Below are 21,453 nucleotides of genomic sequence, written 5' to 3'. Positions count from 1 at the left end.
GGATGATATGACGATGGATACAGCGACGGGGACGGACGACGACAGTGGCGATGATACAACGGACGTTCCTTCATCACCCCCCCTCGGGCCTCTCCGCCCGACGAAATTGGCTCTTTCCACGCCATGATAGCCAGGGCATCCAAGCTCTTCCAGCTCTGCCCCGAGGAACAGAAAAAGGAAGGCTTTCTTTACCAACGATGGGAGGCCAAGAGAAAGACGGTCCTCGCAGTACCGTTGCTTGACGACACCCGCCAAAAGGGACAGGTACGAGAAGAAGTAACAGGTCCCCGATGCCGCCCCCTTGTGCCTCAGGGCCCAGGCTACGCCTGACTCGGTCGTCTCGGCAGCGGCCAAGAAGAAAGCGGCGGGTGCGGCGGCTTCAACTTCCACTTCCCCGCCGGACAGCGAGGGCAAGAAGTTGGACTCCATGGGACGACGAGTCATCTCGTCAGCGGCAACGACGATTAAGGCGGCCAATGCCTTAGCGATTGTGGCCCGTTACGACAGGGAGCTTTGGTTCAAGATAGCTCCCCTGATAGACTTCCTACCGGATGACAAGAGGGCGGAGGCCCTACAGATTCTGCAGGAAGGTGAGGTGGCGTCGGATCACGCCATAACGGTGGCAACGGACATTGCCGATACCGGATTTTGCCAGCTGGGCAACAAGGTTTGCCTTTGACGACGAGGATGGCTCAAGGCGAAGGACTTTCGCCAGGACGTCCAGACCAGAGTGTTGGACATGCCATTCGGCGGCAACAACCTGTTTGGGAAGACGGTGGATGAGTCCCTCCAGGCCATCAAGACCGACACAGAGACAGCCCGAGCCCTAGGAGTCCTGCAGCAACGGCGGCCCTTTCTGAGCTCCGAAGGCAGACAGGGAGCCTCCAAGGGATCCATCGGTGGCTCCTCTACATACCGCCAGGCGGCCCGCTCCTCGTCCCAGGAGGCCTACAGAGGCCGCGGCAAGCAAGGAGGGTCTCGCCGTCATCGTCAAGGAGGCCAAGGCGGCAAGGCCTCTTCCAAGCAGGACTGAACTGGCCATAGCGTCGGGCCCCCACCGAAGCACCCCGGTGGGAGGCCGGCTGACGAAGTTCGTCAGCGTGTGGGAGTCCATCTCCACCGACCGTTGGGTGCTGGACACCCTGGCCCGCAGACATTTAGAATTTCAAAAGAAGTGTCCTCGCATTCCTCCCGTGGCCAGGAAGGAGAATCACGTCCCTCAACTGCTGTTGGAGGTAAGGGCGATGCTCAAGAAAGGTGCCATCGAGCTCATCTCCAAGAGGCTCTGGGGCTCCGGAGTATACTCAAGGTACTTCCTCGTCAGAAAGAAGACAGGCGGTTGGCGTCCCATACTGGACTGCGTCGGTTAAACAAGTACATCAAGGCACAGAAATTCAGGATGGTCACCCTCCAGCACGTGCTGGGACAGCTGGAGGAGGGCGACTTCCTATCGTCGTTGGACCTGGAGGATGCTTACTTCCACATCCCCATTCTAAAAGGACACAAAGTTCCTCAGATTCGTAGTCCAGGGGCGTCACTACCAATTCAGAGCCCTGCCGTTCGGATTAAAGTCGGCACCCAGGGTGTTCACCAAGTGCCTCGCACCAGTGGCGGCGTGGCTGCGCCTGCAGGGGATCCACGACTACGCCTACCTGGACGACTGGCTAATCCGTGCAAGGTCAAGAGAACTCGCCGTCGAACACACGGTGAGGACCGTCCGCCTGCTCACAGAGCTGGGATTCTCCATCAACTACCCCAAATCCCACCTGGTTCCGTCGCAGGTGGCACGGTTTCTGGGAGCGAAGCTCGATGCAGTGGAGCGATTGGCATCTCCGTCGGAAGAAAGAACGAAGGCCATTTTGGGCAAGGTGCAGCGCCTGTTAGCCACGGATGTGGCCAGGGTGAGGTCCATCAAGTCCCTCCTCGGGATGATGTCCTCATGCATCTACCTTGTGCCCTTTGCAGACTTCGGATACGTCCGCTACAAGAGTTCCTCGACGCCCGCTGGATTCAAGCGGCGGGCAGCTTTGAAGACAGGATCCCGCTCGACGAGGAGTTCCGTCGGGCGATTCTATGGTGGGGTACCCGTGCGCGCCTCACGGCAGGCATGGAGCTTCAGACCCTGGCGTATACGGAGACGGTGACGACGGACGCCTCCCTGGAGGGATGGGGGGGCCCACACCGGAGATCTCCATGCAAGAGGCCTCTGGCTCCATGAGGAGAGGTCTCTCCACATCAACATCCTGGAGCTACGAGCCGTGTTCTGGGCGCTCAAATCGTTCCTTCCGTCCCTCAAGGACAAAGTGGTGAGGATCTTCACCGACAACCTCACCACGATGTTCTACATCCGGAAGCAGGGAGGCACCAGATCCCCAGCCCTATCCAAGGAGGCCCAGGATCTGTGGCACTGGGCCGTCGCCCAGGGGATGTTTCTGGTTCTCTTCCACCTGGCAGGAATAAAAAACACCATCGCCGACTCACTCAGCAGGGAGCTGCACTCGTGCCACGAGTGGCAACTACGCCAGGACCAGGTGGATCGGCTCTTTCAACGATGGGGCATACCCCAGATCGACCTGTTCGTGACGGCGACAAACTCCAAGTGCCAGAGGTTCGCCAGCAGGTTCACACAGCTGAGGAGCATGGGCGATGCTTTCTCGTTCCCTTGGGATGGCCTGTTCCTGTACACGTTCCCTCTGTTGCCGTTGCTGCTCCGTCTCATCAACCAGCTCAGGTCCAGGTGCAGGATGATCCTCGTCGCACCAGCGTGGCCGAGACAGATCTGGTTCCCGGACCTTCTGGACTTGTCAGCATCCCCACCTATCAAGCTGGCGACGGACGCAGATCTTCTCTCCAGAGAAGGAGGTGCCATTCTTCATCACGAACCGGAGTCGCTGAACTTGCAGGCTTGGCTCCTGCAGCACTAGAGATTGGAGGATACGATATCCCGGCTGACTGCAGAGAGGTTCTTGCAAAAGCCAGGGCGTCCTCAACTCTCAAGTGCTATGGACATAAGTGGAAGAGGTTCTCTGTCTGGTGCCGTGCACAGAAGACCCATGCTGGAGAATAACAGTTACAGGTAAGTAACTTGTTCCTTCCTAAGAAGTAAAGTGGAATTCTCATCCCCTTTACATTGAATTTAGTGAGCCAGCACTACCCACCTTATGTGAAGTGCTGGGGGGGATATCCCCTTTCTTACTTACCTGGTAACATTTTTGTTAGAATTGCAAGTTTACTTGAATGGCTGGTGGCAGTAAAACTACTTTGAGTCATTATTACTTGCAGGCTGTCAAATCAGCTGTGGTAATAGGGCCACCATTCTACTAGAATGGTGGGCTCCTTCTTGTTCTGCCATTTCTTGTTTTCTTGTTGTTTACTCTGTCTTCTTTTGCCATTCTAGGCAGGAACGTCATTGGTTGAAGTTTTGTCTTCTGCAGGAATCCTTTGTATTCCCAGCAGAGGATCCAGAGAGTCTGAGAAGTCAGAAGCGAGGGAGGAGTCCAAAACTCTGATGCCCTTTGTCTTTCACCTTGCCTGAAAGGAACCAGTTCCCACTGGGGGGCTGGCTATCCTGATTGGACAGCCAGACCACCCCTTTATGTAAACTGCAGGGAGAGTTTGCAAAAGTTGTGCTGTGTTTCCTTATAAAGACTCTGACTTTGGAAGCTGCTGACAAGTCGACCACTGGAGCTGAATCTGAAGAGGGAGATGAAGAAAAGACATCTGTCTTGATTTCCAGTGACCAGAGAGCCTGCTGTGTAAGAGAAGCCTGATGCAACCCTTCCTTCCAATCAACCTGGGTATCGCGAATGCGACGACACCTACTCAGAGGCTCGTGAGATACACTAAACTCAAGAAGACCTGCAAAACGCGCCATACCTCAATGTGCTCTGACCTTCCTGGGCTTAAAACCGCCAATACCAGTGGACCTTGAGCCTGAATGCAGCGCATGGTATTCCGAAGGCCAAATCCTGCTGAAACTTTAGTGGACTCCTGCTGGACCTCCATCGACACAATTCAAATCCTTGAATTCCCCTCACCAGAATGCAGGACCGAGAGAGTGTTAATGTTATGTTAATGTTAAAGGACATTTGTACCGCGCACTATCACCACTGTAGTGGTCCCTTGGCGCTCTGGCGGCTCTGAAAAGGGAGAGGGGGGTTGAGTTAGTGGAAGGAAGCAGGAAAAATGCAAGAGAGCAGTGATGTGCTGTTGGCGGCCTCAGCCCGGTGGGTCCGTTGGCTGGGCCTGGGGTGTTTGCGGAGTGACGAGAATCCGACCTGTAATATTCGTCCTTAATCTGGTTCCTGTAAAAAGGCACCAAATCCACAGAGCTGCGAGAAACTGAGAAGAATACTTTGCTGGAGGTCTCCTCTGACTACTGCTGCTGCAAGTTACCATCCAGTGTCCATTTCTTCAGTCTCCAGACCAAGAATCCAGGGACCGGGTCTTATGCTGCTGCATCCTGAAGGCATCCACCCAGAAGCTCTTCTTTTCTCCTAAGGTACTTTCTTGGCTTGGGTGATACTTACCTACTCTGCTAGAAGTTCTTATTTAACTTAGATTTGTATAATACACATCTGAATAGAATAATTGGTGTAACTATCTATTCCTGGATTAATAATAGTGTAAACGTTATGTACCAATAGGTTATACTGAATAGCTGCTGCTCTTCTAAACTTGTAACACTGGGTTGTGCTTTCCCTGAACTGCTCTAGGGCACTTCTATAAGGTTACATAGGTTGCAAGAGATACTTGTAACCAGTGTTGATCTAATTGATTGATTCTGTAACTGAATAACACTGTTTCTGATGTTTGTTAATCTGCTTAGAATCACATGCTGTGCATAGGTCCGACATCCAGTGGTCACTGCGGAGTATTGCATTTTGTTTTTCGTAGTCGAAAAGGGACGTCGACAAGGCGTGTCTGAAACACTATCCCTATAGTGACGTGCGTTGTACCCACAATCCCTCACGCGTTGAGGTCCCTCAGATTGTTTTTTTCCGCCCAGCTACTGGTCGCCTTTACGCGGAGCTCCTCGAGAGACATTGCAGATTTCATCTCCTCGACCTTTGGTCGTTTTATAACACATAGATCCCTCCCTCGACGCAGTTGTGAAGCTGTTTCTCCGCCAAGCAAGATCTTCGACGGAGGGGACGAGCGGAGGAGATCCTTCAGCGTTGCCGAACACGTGGCCTGGCCTCGCAGGCCAAATACAGTAGGGAGAGTGGGGTCGTGGGACATCTCTGTTTCCTTTCTGAGAATGCCTTTCCCTTTCCCCTTCTTTTCCCTTGGGGTCGTTATCACGATTTACTGCCTCGGCTATGGAGAGGACACCCTTTAGGTTTTGCCCGGGTTGCAAGGGCAAGTTCACTTGGAAGGACAAGCATTCACGGTGTAACCGCTGCTTGCCCCTCGATCACAAAGAGGAGGGTTGCACGGCTTGTCGGCTTCTTAAGCCAAAGACTCTAAAAGACCGTAGAGTCAAGGGGTGGGCGGCCTACGCTATGTCGAAGGCTGATTCCTCACCCGCCGCTGCTACCACCGACAGTGACGAGGAACGTGATAACACGACCTCCGCTACGGAAGTCGTAGACCCCTCTAAAGAGCGCTCGCGCTCTTCGTCGTCTGTCCCCGGCCCCGACGGGCTCGGCTCACGCCCTGCTTATGGGGATGAACACCCCGGCGACACTTACGCACACGATACCACACATAAGCACACAACCCACGGCTCTTCTTCGTCAAAGACGAAGAAAGCATCGGCGCCCAAGGAGGCGCAGGTTCCACCGGCGGCCTCCTCGGACCGTTCAGGTTCGAAGCCCCTCTCGCAACCGCAGCCGCAACCAGCGACTGGGCTTTCAGCAAATAAGGACGCCGCCCCCAAACCATCGGCTGCCGCGCACCAGCAGAGAGCGCACGCCGCCGTAGAACGATCGACACCCGTAACGTCGAAATCACAGCCCTCCTCTGACAAACAAGTCGCAGAGTGCTTGGTGAGGATCGTTGTAGCCGACGCCCAAAAGCGTACGCCGAAAGACACGTCGAGCGCTACGCAAAGGTCGAAAGACACGCCGAAAAAGCCCGAAGAAAGACAGGGACTACCCCCTTCAGTCGGGGGGACCCCCAGCACACCGGAAGGCTTTTCGGAAGGCGACGGGACACTTTCCTCGAAGTTATGGGAGAGGTTGAGCTGTTTTCAGCTAGAAGACACTAATTTTCCCCCGCTAGACCGCTCAGGGGTACCCCATGAGACCATGGAAAGGCTCCATCTCTGCATGGAGAGGTTTATGAAGACCCAGAACCCTCCCACTCCCAAGAGAACAAGAGAAGGGCCTCAGGAGGACCCCAGGGCTAAATATCCGAGACTATTCAATCCCCAGCAGGACACAGCCTCAGATTTCCATAATGTGTATGACCTCACCGGTGAGGAACAATAATTGGAGGAGGAGGATGAATTTGTGGACGATGAAGAGGGACAGAACCAGGAGGAAGGTCTGGAAGACAGCCCAGACATGGTAGGAGAAGGCTTCGGAGAAAATCCAGAAGAAGGGCCTTCTCATCCCTGGCAATCCCCATCAGTATATTCGGACACTGATGTCCTGAACCTAAATCCTCCTGACAATTCACCTGTGAGGAACACGTCTCCCATAGACGATCAGCCCACATTCAATGCCCTGTTGCGCAGAGCAGCAGCACATTTCGAACTGGACACTGGGGAGATCTCTCCTGAAATAGACTTTGTGGAAAGAGTAATTAAGGAGAAACCCCCGGTCAGCCAGACCATTCCCCCTCCTCGCTTCAGTGAAGAGAAGAATCATCCCTTCGCTTTCCACGCCCGCTCTAATCAGAGGAGTTAATCCTAGAATTGAAAAACTTTTCACTCCTTCACCCTCAGACCCGCTGTACATCAGGGGACATTCTATTCCTGACTCCCTTGTAGTAACTAATACAAGGAAGAGGGCAGGGGTGCCGCTGTCCACCAGCGAGGCACCACCTGACAAGGAGGGCAAGAGATTATATGCACTTGGAAAGAGAGTCACATCCTCGGCTGCCTTTTCGGCAAGAATTGCGAACAACAATTCTTTGCTAGCTAGCTACGCGGACGCGCAGTGGGTCAAGCTGCGCAAAGACGCCGAAGAAGCGCCGGAACCACTACGGACATGCCTGCTATCAACTATTGGCGAAGGAACCCAGGTCAACCAGAGCATTGTGAAGAACTCTCTGGATGCTGCAGAGACAGCGGGACGTTCCCTGGTTCAGGGAATACTCCTAAAACGCCATGTATGGCTGCGTAACTCAGGGTTCAAACCGGAGACACAGGCGTCTTTAATAAATAAACCTATTGAAGACTCAAACCTCTTCGGGAAAGCGGTGGATGAGGCTCTGGAGATGGCTAAAAAAGAGTTCGATACTATCAAAACTCTTGACCAGATCTCTAAGCCCACTACCAGACGCGGCTACGGCAACAAACGCTTTTTTCGTGGCCAACGCCAACAGCAGAATCGGCAGCAACAGTACCCTGCCACCAATTACCAGACCAATAGTGGGCAGTACAGCCAAAGAGGCCAGCGCCGTGGCAAAGGGAGAGGTCGGGGGTCCACCCCCAGAGGCTCCCAAGCCCCCAACAACAACAAGTGACGCGAAGATTCCCGTCCCCTCCCATGCAACACCGGTCGGGGGCCGGCTAACATCCTTTCTTCCAGCATGGGAGGGAATAACGTCAGACCGCTGGGTACTTTCCACCGTAGCCCACGGATACTGCATCGAATTCAACGGTTCCCCAACATACAGACCCCCGAGGGGACGACGCATGACACCAGAACACCTTGCCATCCTTCTCCAAGAAGTAGAACAACTGCTGGAAAAAGGAGCAATAGAGGTCGTGCTTCTATCTCAGGTAACGGAAGGTATTTATTCAGTGTACTTCCTTGTACCCAAAAAGGATCTAACCATGCGCCCTGTATTAGATCTGCGCCCAGCGAACAAGTTTGTCAAACCCCAGAAGTTTCGTATGGTGACCTTACAGGAAGTGATCCCACTGCTATCACAGGGAGATTACATGACAACACTAGACATGAAAGATGCATACTTTCATATTTTAATGTTGCCAGCGCACAGAAAATACCTCAGGTTCATGATAGAGGGCAAACACTACCAGTTCAGAGTGCTACCCTTCGGCATAGCATCTGCACCAAGGGTATTCACGAAGGTACTGGCAGTGGCCCACCTGCGCAGGTTGTCCATCCCAGTTTACCCTTACCTCGACGACTGGCTCATAACAGGGGATTCTTACGAAACATGCTTCTCCAATACCCAAACGACTGTAGACCTTTTGTTCCAGCTGGGCTTCTCCATCAACGAAAAGAGGTCCAGCCTAGACCCCAGCCAGATTAAACAATTCCTAGGGTCTCTAATTCAAACAAAGGACGGCCTCGTCTTCCCCTCCAACGAGAGGGTCCAAAACATGATGTTTCAGATCCCTCAATATGTGGCCGGTCGAGAGGTGACGGTACGCAAAGCAATGCGCTTGCTAGGCATGATGGCGTCGTGTATTTATTTGGTACCTCACACGCGCCTGCGCATGCGCCCATTGCAAGAGTGGCTCAACAGCCAGTGGTGTCAGGCCAGCGGATTATGGGACGATCTAGTGGTGGTCTCGCAGGCCTTGGTTCTCTCGCTACGGTGGTGCACAAAGGAAAACCTGGAAAGAGGGAAACCTTTTGCCACACCCGCGGCAGAAGCCACTCTAACCACAGACGCATCCCTCACAGGATGGGGGGCTCACCTATCCCATCAGACTGCTCACGGAGTGTGGACTCCGAACGTAGCATCCAAACACATAAATCTACTGGAGCTACTAGCTGTGTTCAAAGCTCTAAAAGCCTTCCAGGAACACCTACAGGGCAAAACAGTGATGGTCCTTACAGACAGCACCACAGCCATGTACTACATCAACAAGCAGGGGGGCACCCACTCTCCAGGACTGTCCAAACTGGCCCAAAATATATGGAAGTGGGCTCTCAAACAAAAACATGTTCCTACTGTCACAACATGTACCAGGGGAACTCAATCTGCTGGCAGACAAAGGTGGTGCACAAAATGCACCAGGAACAAGTGACCATGATACTGGTGGCCCCGATGTGGGCACGACAGCCATGGTTCGCTCACTTGATGGAGATGTCTCTATCTCCCCCAGTGAAACTCCCCTGCCCGTACAACATGCTGTCACAAGACAAGGGCAGGACTCTGCATCCATGCCCCCAGAACATGAACTTAGCAGCCTGGCTCCTGAGATCATAGAATTTGGACATCTACAGCTCCCGCAGAGATGCATGGACATCCTCAGGGAAGCCAGAAAACCTAACACTCGCCACTGCTATTCTAGCAAGTGGAAGAGATTTGTCATCTGGTGCAGAGGAAAGAGCATCAACCCGATTGACTGCTCTCCCACACATATTGTTCTATACCTGACCCATTTATTGGATTCAGGTCTAGTGTTCAATTCCATTAAAGTCCACCTAGCGGCACTTTCTGCATACACCACTTCCCAACTCAAAGTGTCGTGGTGGAAGATCCCTGTTATAAAGGCCTTCATGGAGGGAGTAAAGAGAATACACCCCCCGATAGCTGACCCAGCTCCCGGATGGGACCTTAACGTGGTACTTACCAGACTCATGGGCTCACCATTTGAACCTATGCACAAAGCATCTCTTAAAGACCTCACTCTTAAGACTGCTTTTCTAATAGCTATCACCTCCATCAGGAGAGTAAGTGAACTACAGGCTCTTTCTGTTCTAGACCCCTTCGTTACAGTTCACAGAGATAAGGTGGTTCTACGCACGCACCCAAGGTTTGCTCCGAAATTCATCTCGAAATTCCACGTAAACCAGTCTATAGAACTACCAACGTTCTTTCAAAATCCTTCCAACTTGGGAGAAAAAAGTCTGCACACACTAGATGTGCGCAGAGCGGTCATGTTCTACATGGAAAGAACCAGACCACTGAGGAAGACTAATCAGTTCTTCGTCTCGGTGGCAGCAGGAAGAGAAGGGGATGCAGTTTCAAAGTCCACTATTTCTAGATGGATTGTTCAATGCATCACTCTCTGCTATACTCTTGCTAAGAGAGAACTGCCCTTTAAGCCAAGAGCACACTCTACTGGAGGCACGGGGGCGTCCATAGCATTCATTCCAAATGTTCCCCTTGAGTCCATCTGCAAAGCGGCTACCTGGAGTTCTGTGCACACCTTTACAAAACACTACTGTCTAGATGCACACTTGAGATCTGACTCCCAGGTGGGACAGGCAGTATTAAGACATCTTTTCTCTACTGTTCCTTCTCATAACCCACCGCCAACTCCGGGTACTGCTCGCTAGTCTATGCACAGCATGTGATTCTAAGCAGATTAACAAACATCAGAAGACAATGCATTACTTACCGTAAAAGCATTTCTGATGGTTGTATCTGCTTAGATTCACATGCGCCCACCCTTCCTCCCCGCTCGGATGGAAGGAACATAGACTTCCTTTTATATCTCTCTCTTTTCTGTACTCACTCACGTCTAGAAGGCTCCCTCAGGGCAGAAAAATACAAACAGAGGGACCTCGACGCGTGAGGGATTGTGGGTACAACGCACGTCACTATAGGGATAGTGTTTCAGACACGCCTTGTCGACGTCCCTTTTCGACTACGAAAAACAAAATGCAATACTCCGCAGTGACCACTGGATGTCGGACCTATGCACAGCATGTGAATATAAGCAGATACAACCATCAGAAATGCTTTTACGGTAAGTAATGCATTGTCATATTCTGACCAATAGGGTCTGCTGCCCTGGAATTACTTATGGTATTCTAAAGGTCTAACTTTTGTGGTGTTACACCCCAGGAATAGCGTAATGCCATTCTGAATGTGTTTTAGGTTTGGCTCACCCTGTCTGCTTATTGTAATATAAATAAGGTTATACTTTGGTTTGTAAACCATAAGTATTGAGGTGGTTTTATAATTGTGTTTATATGATATGTCATAGTACTTACTTCCCCAAGATTTATCTTGGCCTACTTGTATTTAAATAAACCATTTTGTTTTACCTTACATAGTGCTTCAGTGTTTCTTTGGCCCATATGGATGCTACAATTTCTTTGTACCAAGCCTCAGCCCTCTCTCCCTCCTAAGATAAGCCTGGCTGCTCTGTCTACGCTACCAACATTTTTCAGGTGCTACATCCTTATACTAAGAGTGGAGTTTTGTACTGCCTCAGATAAGGTCTTATGAAGCCCTTAGTTGGACTAGTTGGACTTTAGAAAAACAGTCCTAACACAGTGTTATCCATTCATGACTCTCCCTGGCCCATTCTTATTAGGCTGGCAGAAGTCATGACTGTTAGGAAAGTTTTCTCTAGAAGCAATTGTATTTCCATTTTCTATGGACCCCTAAACGTTTTGCTTTTGTTTTACATCCTGTCCTGACTTTTTGCATTCAGTGCAGTCCAGCCTTCAGCCTCACCTAACTGGCCTTTTACTCACATGTTATGGGGAAACTGACTAGTCCTTCAGGCTGTCTGTACTGGGAAACTTTGTTCCCCTTAATCTTTTACTTTGTTGCCTGTTTGGGTAATTTTTTATCAATGCACAATGCATCTTCTAATGCAGTGCAATGGGGTTTCGGTTTGTGTGACCCTAGACTATTTGGTTATCTAAGATGAGCTAAAGGACAAACTGGTGGCAGCAGTTACTTTTGTGTACTTTTTACTATATTTTTGGTTGGCCTCACTGTGTTTACTGTGTTTGGCTACCCACTGCTAGTGTTCTACAATGGCCGTGACATGAGGCTTTCATTTGTACTTTTACCATCTTGTGTTTGGGCCTTTTCAGGTCAGGAAAATCCTTGTATGGTCATGCACTTGCCAGGGAAACAAAGAATTCGCAGAGCTAGTCATGGGCATAATTTTAGGGCGGAGCGGGGGTGTTTGTCCCCCCCAACTTTCATGGCACACCATTTTGTCACCATATATTTGGCTGGGGCACCTTTTCTTCAGATGTCATGTCCCCCCCAACATTTTCAGCAAAGTTACTCCACTGGAGCTACTGCAGGGCATTTGTGGGAGGAGCCAGGAGGTGGGTTGGGACTGTCTGGTACTAATCCACAACCTGACTTCAGAAAGTCTGGTGTTCATGCATGCATTAGACCCACAGTGGTCCCTGCTTGGACCACTGCTGGTGTGCATGTGTGGGGCAGATCTTTCCATTGGAGGAGTGAGTCTGAGGACTCACCTAATTTTGAATAAGACAAGGATCCCTGCAGTCTTTCCAGCAGATCTGAAGAAGGAGCTAAGTATACTGAGAAGCTGAGCAGATGAAGGGCGATCCTGAGACGCACTTGACGAGCCCTGGCAACTGAATCCTGCTGCTGTCCAAGAGATGCGCTGCTTGCCAACTGGTCTCTGAATACATTAATTGTTGCTTCAACCCTTTTTGAGCGGTGGGACCAACCATTCCCAATGTCTCCTGGTAACACTGCAAGCGAGCCTGTTCGGAAGTGTCCCTGAGTCATCCACTAAGCTGTCCAGCTCAAATGTGGGCTTCTGTGATAGGAGCGCCATCGTACTGTGTTTCGATCGGGGGCGTAGGGGTTCACCAGCATATCCAACAAGATACCCTTCCACCTAATGTTGTCTTCCCAACACCTTTGGGTCCCAAGATAGAAGGCTGTATCAGAGCGCGAAAGCTGAATCCCTCTGCGTCACCTTGCAATGGTAATGGTCGCAATAGAGTAGTTTCCCCACATCAATTCCAGTGTCCTGAGATGTGCTGCAGTGGTGTCTTCCGCATTCTTCCTCCAGAACTGAGTGCAGAAGCTCCTGTGACCAGCTGGAACTGTCTCTGCTCCCGCACCATCTGGACATCTGGGGAACCAAAAGGAAGGCGAGAAAACGTACCTCTGGTGACCACCTCCAGACCTAACAAGTCTGGACCAAAATCAGAGTAAGGGCAGTGAGTAGTGAGGATACTTACCAGTGACCTTATTTCATCCAAAACCTTTTCTAACTTTGGGGCTACATTTTGTAATACTTTGGCTTGGGAAGTACGTGCTTTCTAAAAGCATCCAAAAGCTGGGAACAGTTTCGGTAGCAATAACAGATACCTACCAGACTTTTGAATGTTCCTCACATCTTCAAAACACTTTTCCTAACTCTTTCCTGTCTCCAAAAAAGTATTGGAACTTTGTGAACATTATGCATTCCTGTGCGTTTTTACGCACACGTTGAACATTGGTCACAAGGCTCCATTCATTTTAGCGCTGGACTTCTTAAGTGAGGATTGTAATTTCTGAAGAGTGTTGGTGCTGACTAAATTACTTACCTTCTTCCTTTATAGGTATTGGTGAAGTAATTAATTTATGTGCACTGACTAATGTGACTGTATATATGTTCTATAGTAGATAGTGTTGTGTGATAGTGTTATCCTGGGCCTATATTAAATAATAGACTTTTATAACTAACTGTCTAAGTATAATTCTTGGTGTTTCACTGTGTGGACTCTTTGTGGACCCCTCACCCTGCTCACCTCTCCTGAGACTAAGCCTAGATCACTCTCCACGTTGCCTTGATTGGTGTGGCTTCAGCTCAAAGAAGAAATCCCTGTTATCCAACAAGGATGGCCTCCTAAACATCTGTCCACAAGGCCAGAATTGACAAATCCATTATAACATTGACCATATATGCCATCATCCGTTTTCTTTCACGTGAAGGCAACAAAGATATAGTGGTGGAACATCTAGTGTATTTTTACACAACAACCCCCTCTAGTGCATCCCTCAGAATACAGCAACCTAAATCCCATTATTACGAATTAAGGTCTCTGAAAAAGTAGATGAGTGCACACACACGCATCTAATTGTGCGAGGTGATTGATTTAGTGAAAATTGTGCCTTTGGGACATGCCAAACCTAAGAGGGTAAGGGTCTCTCATGTGCCACATCAGAGGTGCAACACCGGTAAATCATGGATGTCGACTTTTCTCTGAGAAAGATGTATACACCACTCTGGATAAAGCAAAAATACAAAGCCTCTACTCAGAGATACTGTTTGGGGCTAATGCCCTCACAGATATCACTCAGTGTTAGACTGGATTGTTAAACTCTGGTCAGAGTTTAGGAGGCCAACCTAGTTATAGTGAACAGGGACGAACACCTCTGTGAACTGTAGCAAAACCAATCAAGGTGGCATTGATAGTGGTCAAGGCTTAGTCTCAGTAGTGAGTGATTGTGGTAATGAGTCCACAAGGTAAGTAATCAAGGATTACACTTAGACAAGTAGTTATAAAAATACTATATTTATGGCCAATAACAAACTATGAAAAATGACTACTAACATGTAATACTATCACACAACACTAATAATAAAATACATATATATACAACCACCATAGCCATTGCAATACAATCATAATCCCCCACCCCACAATACTGAAAGGAAAGGCAGTGATTAGAAATGGCAATGGCAGTCCACAATAATTCAACCCCAACATAGAAAGTCCAACCCTTGGTTGATTGGTGCTTTGTGACCTAAAGGCTCACAAAGTTTCCAGAAGTTTTGAGCTGTGAAAAATTAGGAGGATGGTCTTGTGGATGGGCAAATGGTTTCAAACATTAGAATAGGATGTATTCTAGTGGATAAAACTGTTCCCAGCTTTTGAAGGGCTTTTGGCAAAAGGTATTGCTAAAGCTAAACAATGGTAACCGTTTAAAGGTTTTCCAAACCTTTAAAAGGGTCAAGATAGGGAAGGCAGGTAAGTATTGGGTGAGTTTACCATCCATACTCCGGTTTTTCTCCAGACTTGGCAGGGCGATCGAGGTTCGCCTGAGTTAAGTTTTCCCGCCTTTGGTTCTGGTCACAGGTCCCCAGGAGCTGCAGATGCAAGACGAGTTACAGTCGGGCACAGGAGCTTGGTGTAACCTCTTCTTGATAAACAATACAGCAGGCATTGGTGCAGGACTCTTCAGGATGGTCAACTGGACATAGGAAAGAAGGTTCCAGAAATGGTCACCAATGCACAGCGTTAGAAGGGGACACAGCTGTTGCGGTCAGAGTCAGCCTCCTATCTCGGGTCACGTTGATGCTGGAACGCCGGAATTTAGCAGGAGCCACTCTTTTAGAACAAGCTGAGGACCCCCAAAATTCTAAGCCAAAACGCAGAAACCACAACACCTCTACTGTGGTAGCCCAAACCGGAGCTGGTCAGTCCACAGGTTGGCTCTGGGGACACCTCTGAAGACTCCAGATGGCTGGGCACTGAGCAGACATTGGCAATGGTTGGTCCCACCAGTCCAAAGGTCGAGGTACCACGAAGGTCCTCTAAAGATCACCAGCCAGATAGTGCTCCACCGGGACTGCAGCAAAAGTTGATCACCAAGCCTTCTTGGGACGGGTCCACTGGTCTTCCAATGTCTACTCAGCTGTGCAGGATTCCTGGCTCCTTGCAGGATCTTTGGGGAGTGGCTGCAGGACTCCTCTTCTTATCCAGAAACTCAGGTGAGCACGAAGCCCAGCCTGCCCAATGGAAGATCTGCCCCTCACACACACCACAGCAGTGGTCCAATTAGGACCACTGATGGTGAAACTCATGCATACTGTCTAGACATATAGAAACCAGTTTGTTGATTGGTACCAGGCGGTCCCAGCCCACTTTCCTGGAACACACACACATAGCCCAGCACTAGCTTGTGAAAAGCGTGGCTTTCCCAGGCAGTACATGACTACGAAAGGAATTTCCTGACCTGGCAAGGCAGGAAGAAGGTAACAGGACAAGATGGCCAAAGAACAAACAAAAAACCTTGTGGCACGGCCATGTTGGAACACTAGCCACTGTCAGTAGTCAAACGCACTGCACTGTTAGTAGACAAATGCAGTAAACACAGTATAGCTAACAAAAAGTACAGTAAACATGAGCAAAAAGTAACTGCTGCCACCAGTTTGTCCTTAGGCACATCCTAAGTAACCAAAACATTCCTTTTATTGTATTCTAGGGTCATACAAAAGAAACCCAACTGCACTGCATTGTAAGATGTATTGTGCAATGATAAGAAGTTACCCAAAAAATAGATAAGATGTAAAATAAAAAGGGAAACATAGTTTTCCAGTACTGACAGCCTTAAGGACTGGTCAGTTTCCCATCACAATGAGTAAAAATACAGCGTAGAGAAGCTGAAGGCTTCACTTCACTGGAAGAAGTCAGGATAGAGTACAAAAATAAAAGCAACATTTTTGGGGGTCCATAGAAATGAGGGAACGTTGCAAAAAAGTGAAAGCTTTCCTAACACTTAGTGAGTCAAGAAAGGACAGCCTAAGGATTGCCTTATAACTAGGTTAATGAAGGCACCCCACACCCTAAACACAGGGCTGGGATATCCCACCTAACAGATGCAATGCTGCAACAAAGGTTCACACATTAAAATATACGCATTATCCCAACCACTATATGGTTTACATGTTTGTATGTGCAGAGCACAAGAATCTATAGCACGTATAAAGTGGCAAAATTACTGATATATAGCAACGCAATTTGCTTTTCTAAATGTTAAAGTGTGTCCATCATCATAGTTACTTACTACCTACACAATTGGTTATTTTGTAGCATGTTCACCTACTCTCCTTGATACATTTCTTTGAAGTGTTTAATTTCTATACTTTTAGATTTTTCTACAGAATTCGTCTCTTGACTCTGCTGGAAGAAAAGCTCTGAACATCAGCGCAGAACTTCTGACTGAAGTGAAAACTATGACCAACAAAACAGAGGGTGAGTTGGGACGAGACGTTTGTATGGAGAATTGAAAGATGATTTTGCTTTTCGGGGGATTTAGCTTGTGCACGATGCATTTACGTTGTGTGATGCTTCACCTAACACCACAGTTGTGGTCCTCTCGAGCTAGAAAGAAGTTTGTACACACAGAATAAAGTGAACAAAAAAATAAAAATAAATGCCCTTGTTGCTTCCTTCTCTATTGGAAACAAAAGGAAAATCACATTAGCCAAGTGCTTTTTCATAGGAAAACCTCAGGCTTGGACAGTGTTCTTACCACTGCCAGAGAGTTGGATGCTTATTGGCATTTTAACATTTCTAAGTTGCAAATAGCCGCCCTTTCATTATATAATTTCTGGTAGAGACTTTAAATCTCCCTCTCTGTTAGGGCAAAGTTTCATTTCTGTGCCAATTCCCTTTAACCTTACAAACCCCCAGCTGTTATGCTAGACTCAGGGCTTTTTAATTTCAACTCCTGAGTGAGTGGGGCCTTTTTCTCACTCTCTCGTGTGTTTTTATCTGACTAGGATTTTTGGGTTTCTTACTATTTAATAGAGTCTGGTAAACTCATAGGCATCAGCTTTTGCATTGTGACAAACAGCACCTTTTGTGCAGTGCCACTCAGAAGTCGCTTGGACTTCGCTTAATGTTTAGCTACATTTTCTTGGGTGAACTACTGTTCCCAAGAAAAGTAAGATGACCCCTGTCTTACTTACCTTTTCATTTTGTGGGTTCAGCACACAGCACCCTATGTGGAGTGCTGGGGGGTTACATAGTAACTCCTTTATCCCACGTCTCATGTAACATTCTGTTACACCACCTTACTTGAATGGCTGGTGGTAGTGGTTTCTCTTTTACTACTTGTGATGTATCTCCAGGCTGAACACTCAGCTGCAGTACAGCACCCAAGGGTGACCATTTTCCCAAAATGGCCTCTGTCTTCTTTTTTCGCCATTTCTTGTCAGTTAGTTCCTTCTGGGCCTTTACTCTGTTGTTTGAATCAGGCTTGAGTCCTGTGTGTATTTTCCTTTTGGTGAGCTTCAGCCCTGAATCCCGCCCAGGCTCCAGTGTGTCTGGAAAGGCAGGAAATGAGGTAGGGTCCTGAAACTTCCCTGTCTATTGTCTCTAGGTGTGCCTGAGTGAAACCAGTTCTGATAGGCCGGCTGGGTGATTGATAGCCTAGGGCTGTGAATGAATGAGAACTTGCTTAAAAGGTGAGGTTTTTGGGACTAGAGGCAGTCGATCACTGGAGGACAACATCTGATGAAGAAGACATGAAGAGACGCCAGCAGCACCGTCCTGGACCGCAAAGTGCCCATTGAAGCCCTGCAGCTGTGCTGACCCCGTTTTCGTTTTTGACTGGGAAGACATGCAGGGGACGACTTCCTCCCTTGTGCTGATGGGACCAACTAGGCTTAAGACAAGCTTCATTTAGGCGCAACCCCTGACTTGCTGTGACTTACCAAGGCTGCAGAATTCCAATACCCGGGGACCCCTGACTATCATCGAGAGCATTGTCTTCCGAAGTGTGAATCTGGCCAAAACTTTGTGGGCATCAAGAGGACCCTACAGAAGCAGGACTTCTTCATCCAGAGTCCCCTCGCCAGAGTCCAGGACCGAGGGATCAGGTAACTTCTTACCGGGGCTGTTCGTTCTTCTTTGGTGCTGAGAAAAACACACCAAAACCACAAAGAAATGCTGAATCAAGGAGAATCCATTGCTGCCGAGTCCCTCTCTCGAGTGCTGCCAGCAGGAGCCTGCCAGACATCCTCTCTTTCGTCACTACGACCAAGGACCAGGAACAAGGGTCTGCTGCACTGTAAGCAGAAGGCCTCCAGCTGGATCAAATTCTAAAGTTCACAGGTACTTTGGGGTTTGGGGTAGATTTACCTTTTGCCAGTTGTGGTGCTTCCTAGCTTGGGGAGTGCTATTTTAAACCCTTTTGCGTTCACCTGAACTCCCTTGCACTGGCCTTCAAGCTTGTGCTTCTTTAAGGTGACTCCTCTTGAGTTGCTGTGATTTTCTATTTGAACTACTGACTATTTAAAAACATTTTCTAAGAAGTGAGCATCAGAACTTTGAACTGGCCTATTGACTTTGGATGTCCTAGCTCCCTAATTGCCCCCTTCTCAACCTACTGGCTTTGGCAGTGCTTGTTCCCTTGCAGTTTTAATTGTTGAACACTATTATTGCTGGGATAAAACACTGCCTGCATCCCTCTTTGAGAATCTAACTGTTTTTGTAGAATACCAAGTATGTTCTGATGTAACTATAACCTTTCCCTCCCTTACAATTTAATACTGCAAAGGTGATACAAAGGGCCTCATTACACGGAAGGCGGTAAGGGTTTACCGGTACCGGTAAGGGCACGGGTACCGGTAAACCCTTACCGCCTTACTACGAGGTCCCTTTGCGGGTCCTCCCTTAACGCCTGGTTTTTACAGGCGTTAAGTACAAGACCCGCAAAGGGACCTTGGTGCTAATTACGGTACTGCAATTTGCGGTACCGTAATTAGCACCTTCACCATTAACATGGAGCCCTATGGGGCTGACTGGCAATGGTGAAGGGGCAATGGCGGAATTAGCGCCCCCACACACCTTGGAATATGGCGCTAATTCCGCCATCCACCAAGGCAGACCCGGTAAGGTACCGGCGGCAGCCATGGCGCTAATAGCGCCATGGCTTACCGCCTTCCGTGAAATGAGGCCCAAAGTAAGTTATTACTGACCTCAAAGGACGTCACTCAACGTGCTGGAAAATGCATAACATATGTTATGTTGTGTTGTGTTACTTTGCATTTATATAGCGCCTTATGTACCATTGGTATGATCTCAAGGCGCTGGTAGGTTGAACGCCCTCGGGAACTGTAGTTCAAGTCAGTAGAGAGAGAGAGAGAGAGAGAGAGAGTCATAAGGTACGTGTGTACATCGGATATGTGTGCAGCATGTGTGGCACTCGTATGATAGCTGCTTCTTGGTGGTAGGTGTGGTGGTTGGGAGATCAGGAGTATGTGTTCGTTCTGGCAGGGTGATACCAGACTGATTCTGGCTGCGTTAGCCCTGAGGAGAACGCTAGAAGGTGTGCACCCAACTAGGAGTATGTGGCAGGTGTTGGTATGAGAACAGCTATACTGAATGTGTCATAGTATCGCTGTGTTCTAGTTGATAGAAGAGAGGAAGCCTGGTGATGTGATATGGTGGTTCTCAGTAGGTGCTTGAGATCGAGCGCCTTCATGCTCTATGCAATCCATGCACTCCAATCATTCCATGCACTCTAATCATTCCATGGACTCTAACCGTTCCATGCCCTTCAACCGTTCCATGCCCTTCAACCGTTCCATGCCCTTCAACCGTTCCATGCCCTTCAACCGTTCCATGCAGTCCAACCATTCCATGCACTGAACCATTCCATGCACTCCAACCGTTCCATGCACTCCAACCGTTCCCTGCACTCCAACCGTTCCATGCGCTCCAACCGTTCCCTGCACTCCAACCGTTCCATGCGCTCCAATCGTTCCATGCGGTCCAACCGTTTCATGCGCTCCAACCGTTCCCTGCGATCCAACCGTTCCCTGCACTCCAACCGTTTCGTGCGCTCCAACCGTTCCCTGCGCTCCAACCATTCTTGCATAATGTCCATTCCATGCCCTCTCAATGTTCCATGCATTCCATCTGTCGCATGTACTCCCTCAGTTCTATGCACTCCATCTGTTCAGTCAGTTCGATTCATTCCTTCTGATCCATGCACTTCGTCCGATCCATGCATTCCATCCGTTCCACCTACTTCATCTGTTCCACCCACTTCTTCTATTCCACCCACTTCTTCTATTCCACCCACTTCATCCATTCCACGCAATTCATCCGTTCCACCCAGTTCATCTGTTCCACCCACTTCATCTTTTCCACCCACTTCATCTTTTCCACCCACTTCTTCCGTTCCACCCACTTCATCTGTTCTATCGGCTTCATCCTTCCGCATACTTCATCCGCTCCACCCTCTTCATGCGTTCCACCCGCTTCATTCGTTCCACCCATTTCATTCGTTCCACCCATTTTATCCGTTCTATCCACGTCATCCGTCACACGCACTCCATCCGTCCCATGCACTCCATCCGTCCCATGCACTCCATCCGTCCCATGCAACCCATCCGTCCTATGCACTCCATCCGTCCCATGCACTCCATCCGTCCCATGCACCCCATCCATCTCATGCACCCCGTCAGTCCCATGCACTCCATTCCTCCCATGCACTCCCAGCAGCCTCTGTGGCTAAGGGCCCCAAGGCAAAGGGCGGCTCCAACAGAGATGGCCCCAAGACGTGTCTGCAGGTGTCTGCAGGGGAAGCCAAGGAAGTCCGCAGACACCAACAAAACTGTGAGTGTGGCTGGGGTGGGGTGTTGCGCAATTACTCTACTCCAGAAAGCCCCTGTCACTCTACCTTACCTTCCATAGCGCAGACTGCCATAGACTTAGACAATACATACTTAGTAAGACCTGTGACCACTGAAAATGGATTGTAAATGCTGCCTTGTGTTGCATATTAACTTACTTGCCAATTTTAGCTAGTGCCACACCTGTAAGGAACTGAACTTCGATCTGCGTTGCACCGAGATAGAAATGTGACTCTTAACATGCACCACAGTTAGAATTCTGAACT

General features: G+C 49.2%; 1 protein-coding gene across 2 annotated transcripts in view; it reads left to right on the top strand.

The window, feature by feature from the left end:
* LAMA1 (laminin subunit alpha 1) overlaps positions 1-21,453 on the top strand; it is a 679,286-nt gene that overhangs the window by 464,358 nt on the left and 193,475 nt on the right. Inside the window, exon 41 of one of the 2 annotated variants that reach the window (XM_069620697.1) lies at positions 16,703-16,793. In XM_069620697.1, coding sequence (XP_069476798.1) covers positions 16,703-16,793 — 91 coding nt within the window. Of the gene's footprint in view, positions 1-16,690; positions 16,794-21,453 lie in introns of both variants that reach the window. The other variant, XM_069620696.1, reaches the window with a different exon arrangement.

Source organism: Ambystoma mexicanum, chromosome 5q (assembly GCF_040938575.1).
Source record: "Ambystoma mexicanum isolate Mex_15411 chromosome 5q, UKY_AmexF1_1, whole genome shotgun sequence".
NCBI lineage: Eukaryota > Metazoa > Chordata > Amphibia > Caudata > Ambystomatidae > Ambystoma > Ambystoma mexicanum.
Note: the sequence above shows the minus strand (reverse complement) of the source record. Positions and strands in the feature narration are given on the sequence as shown.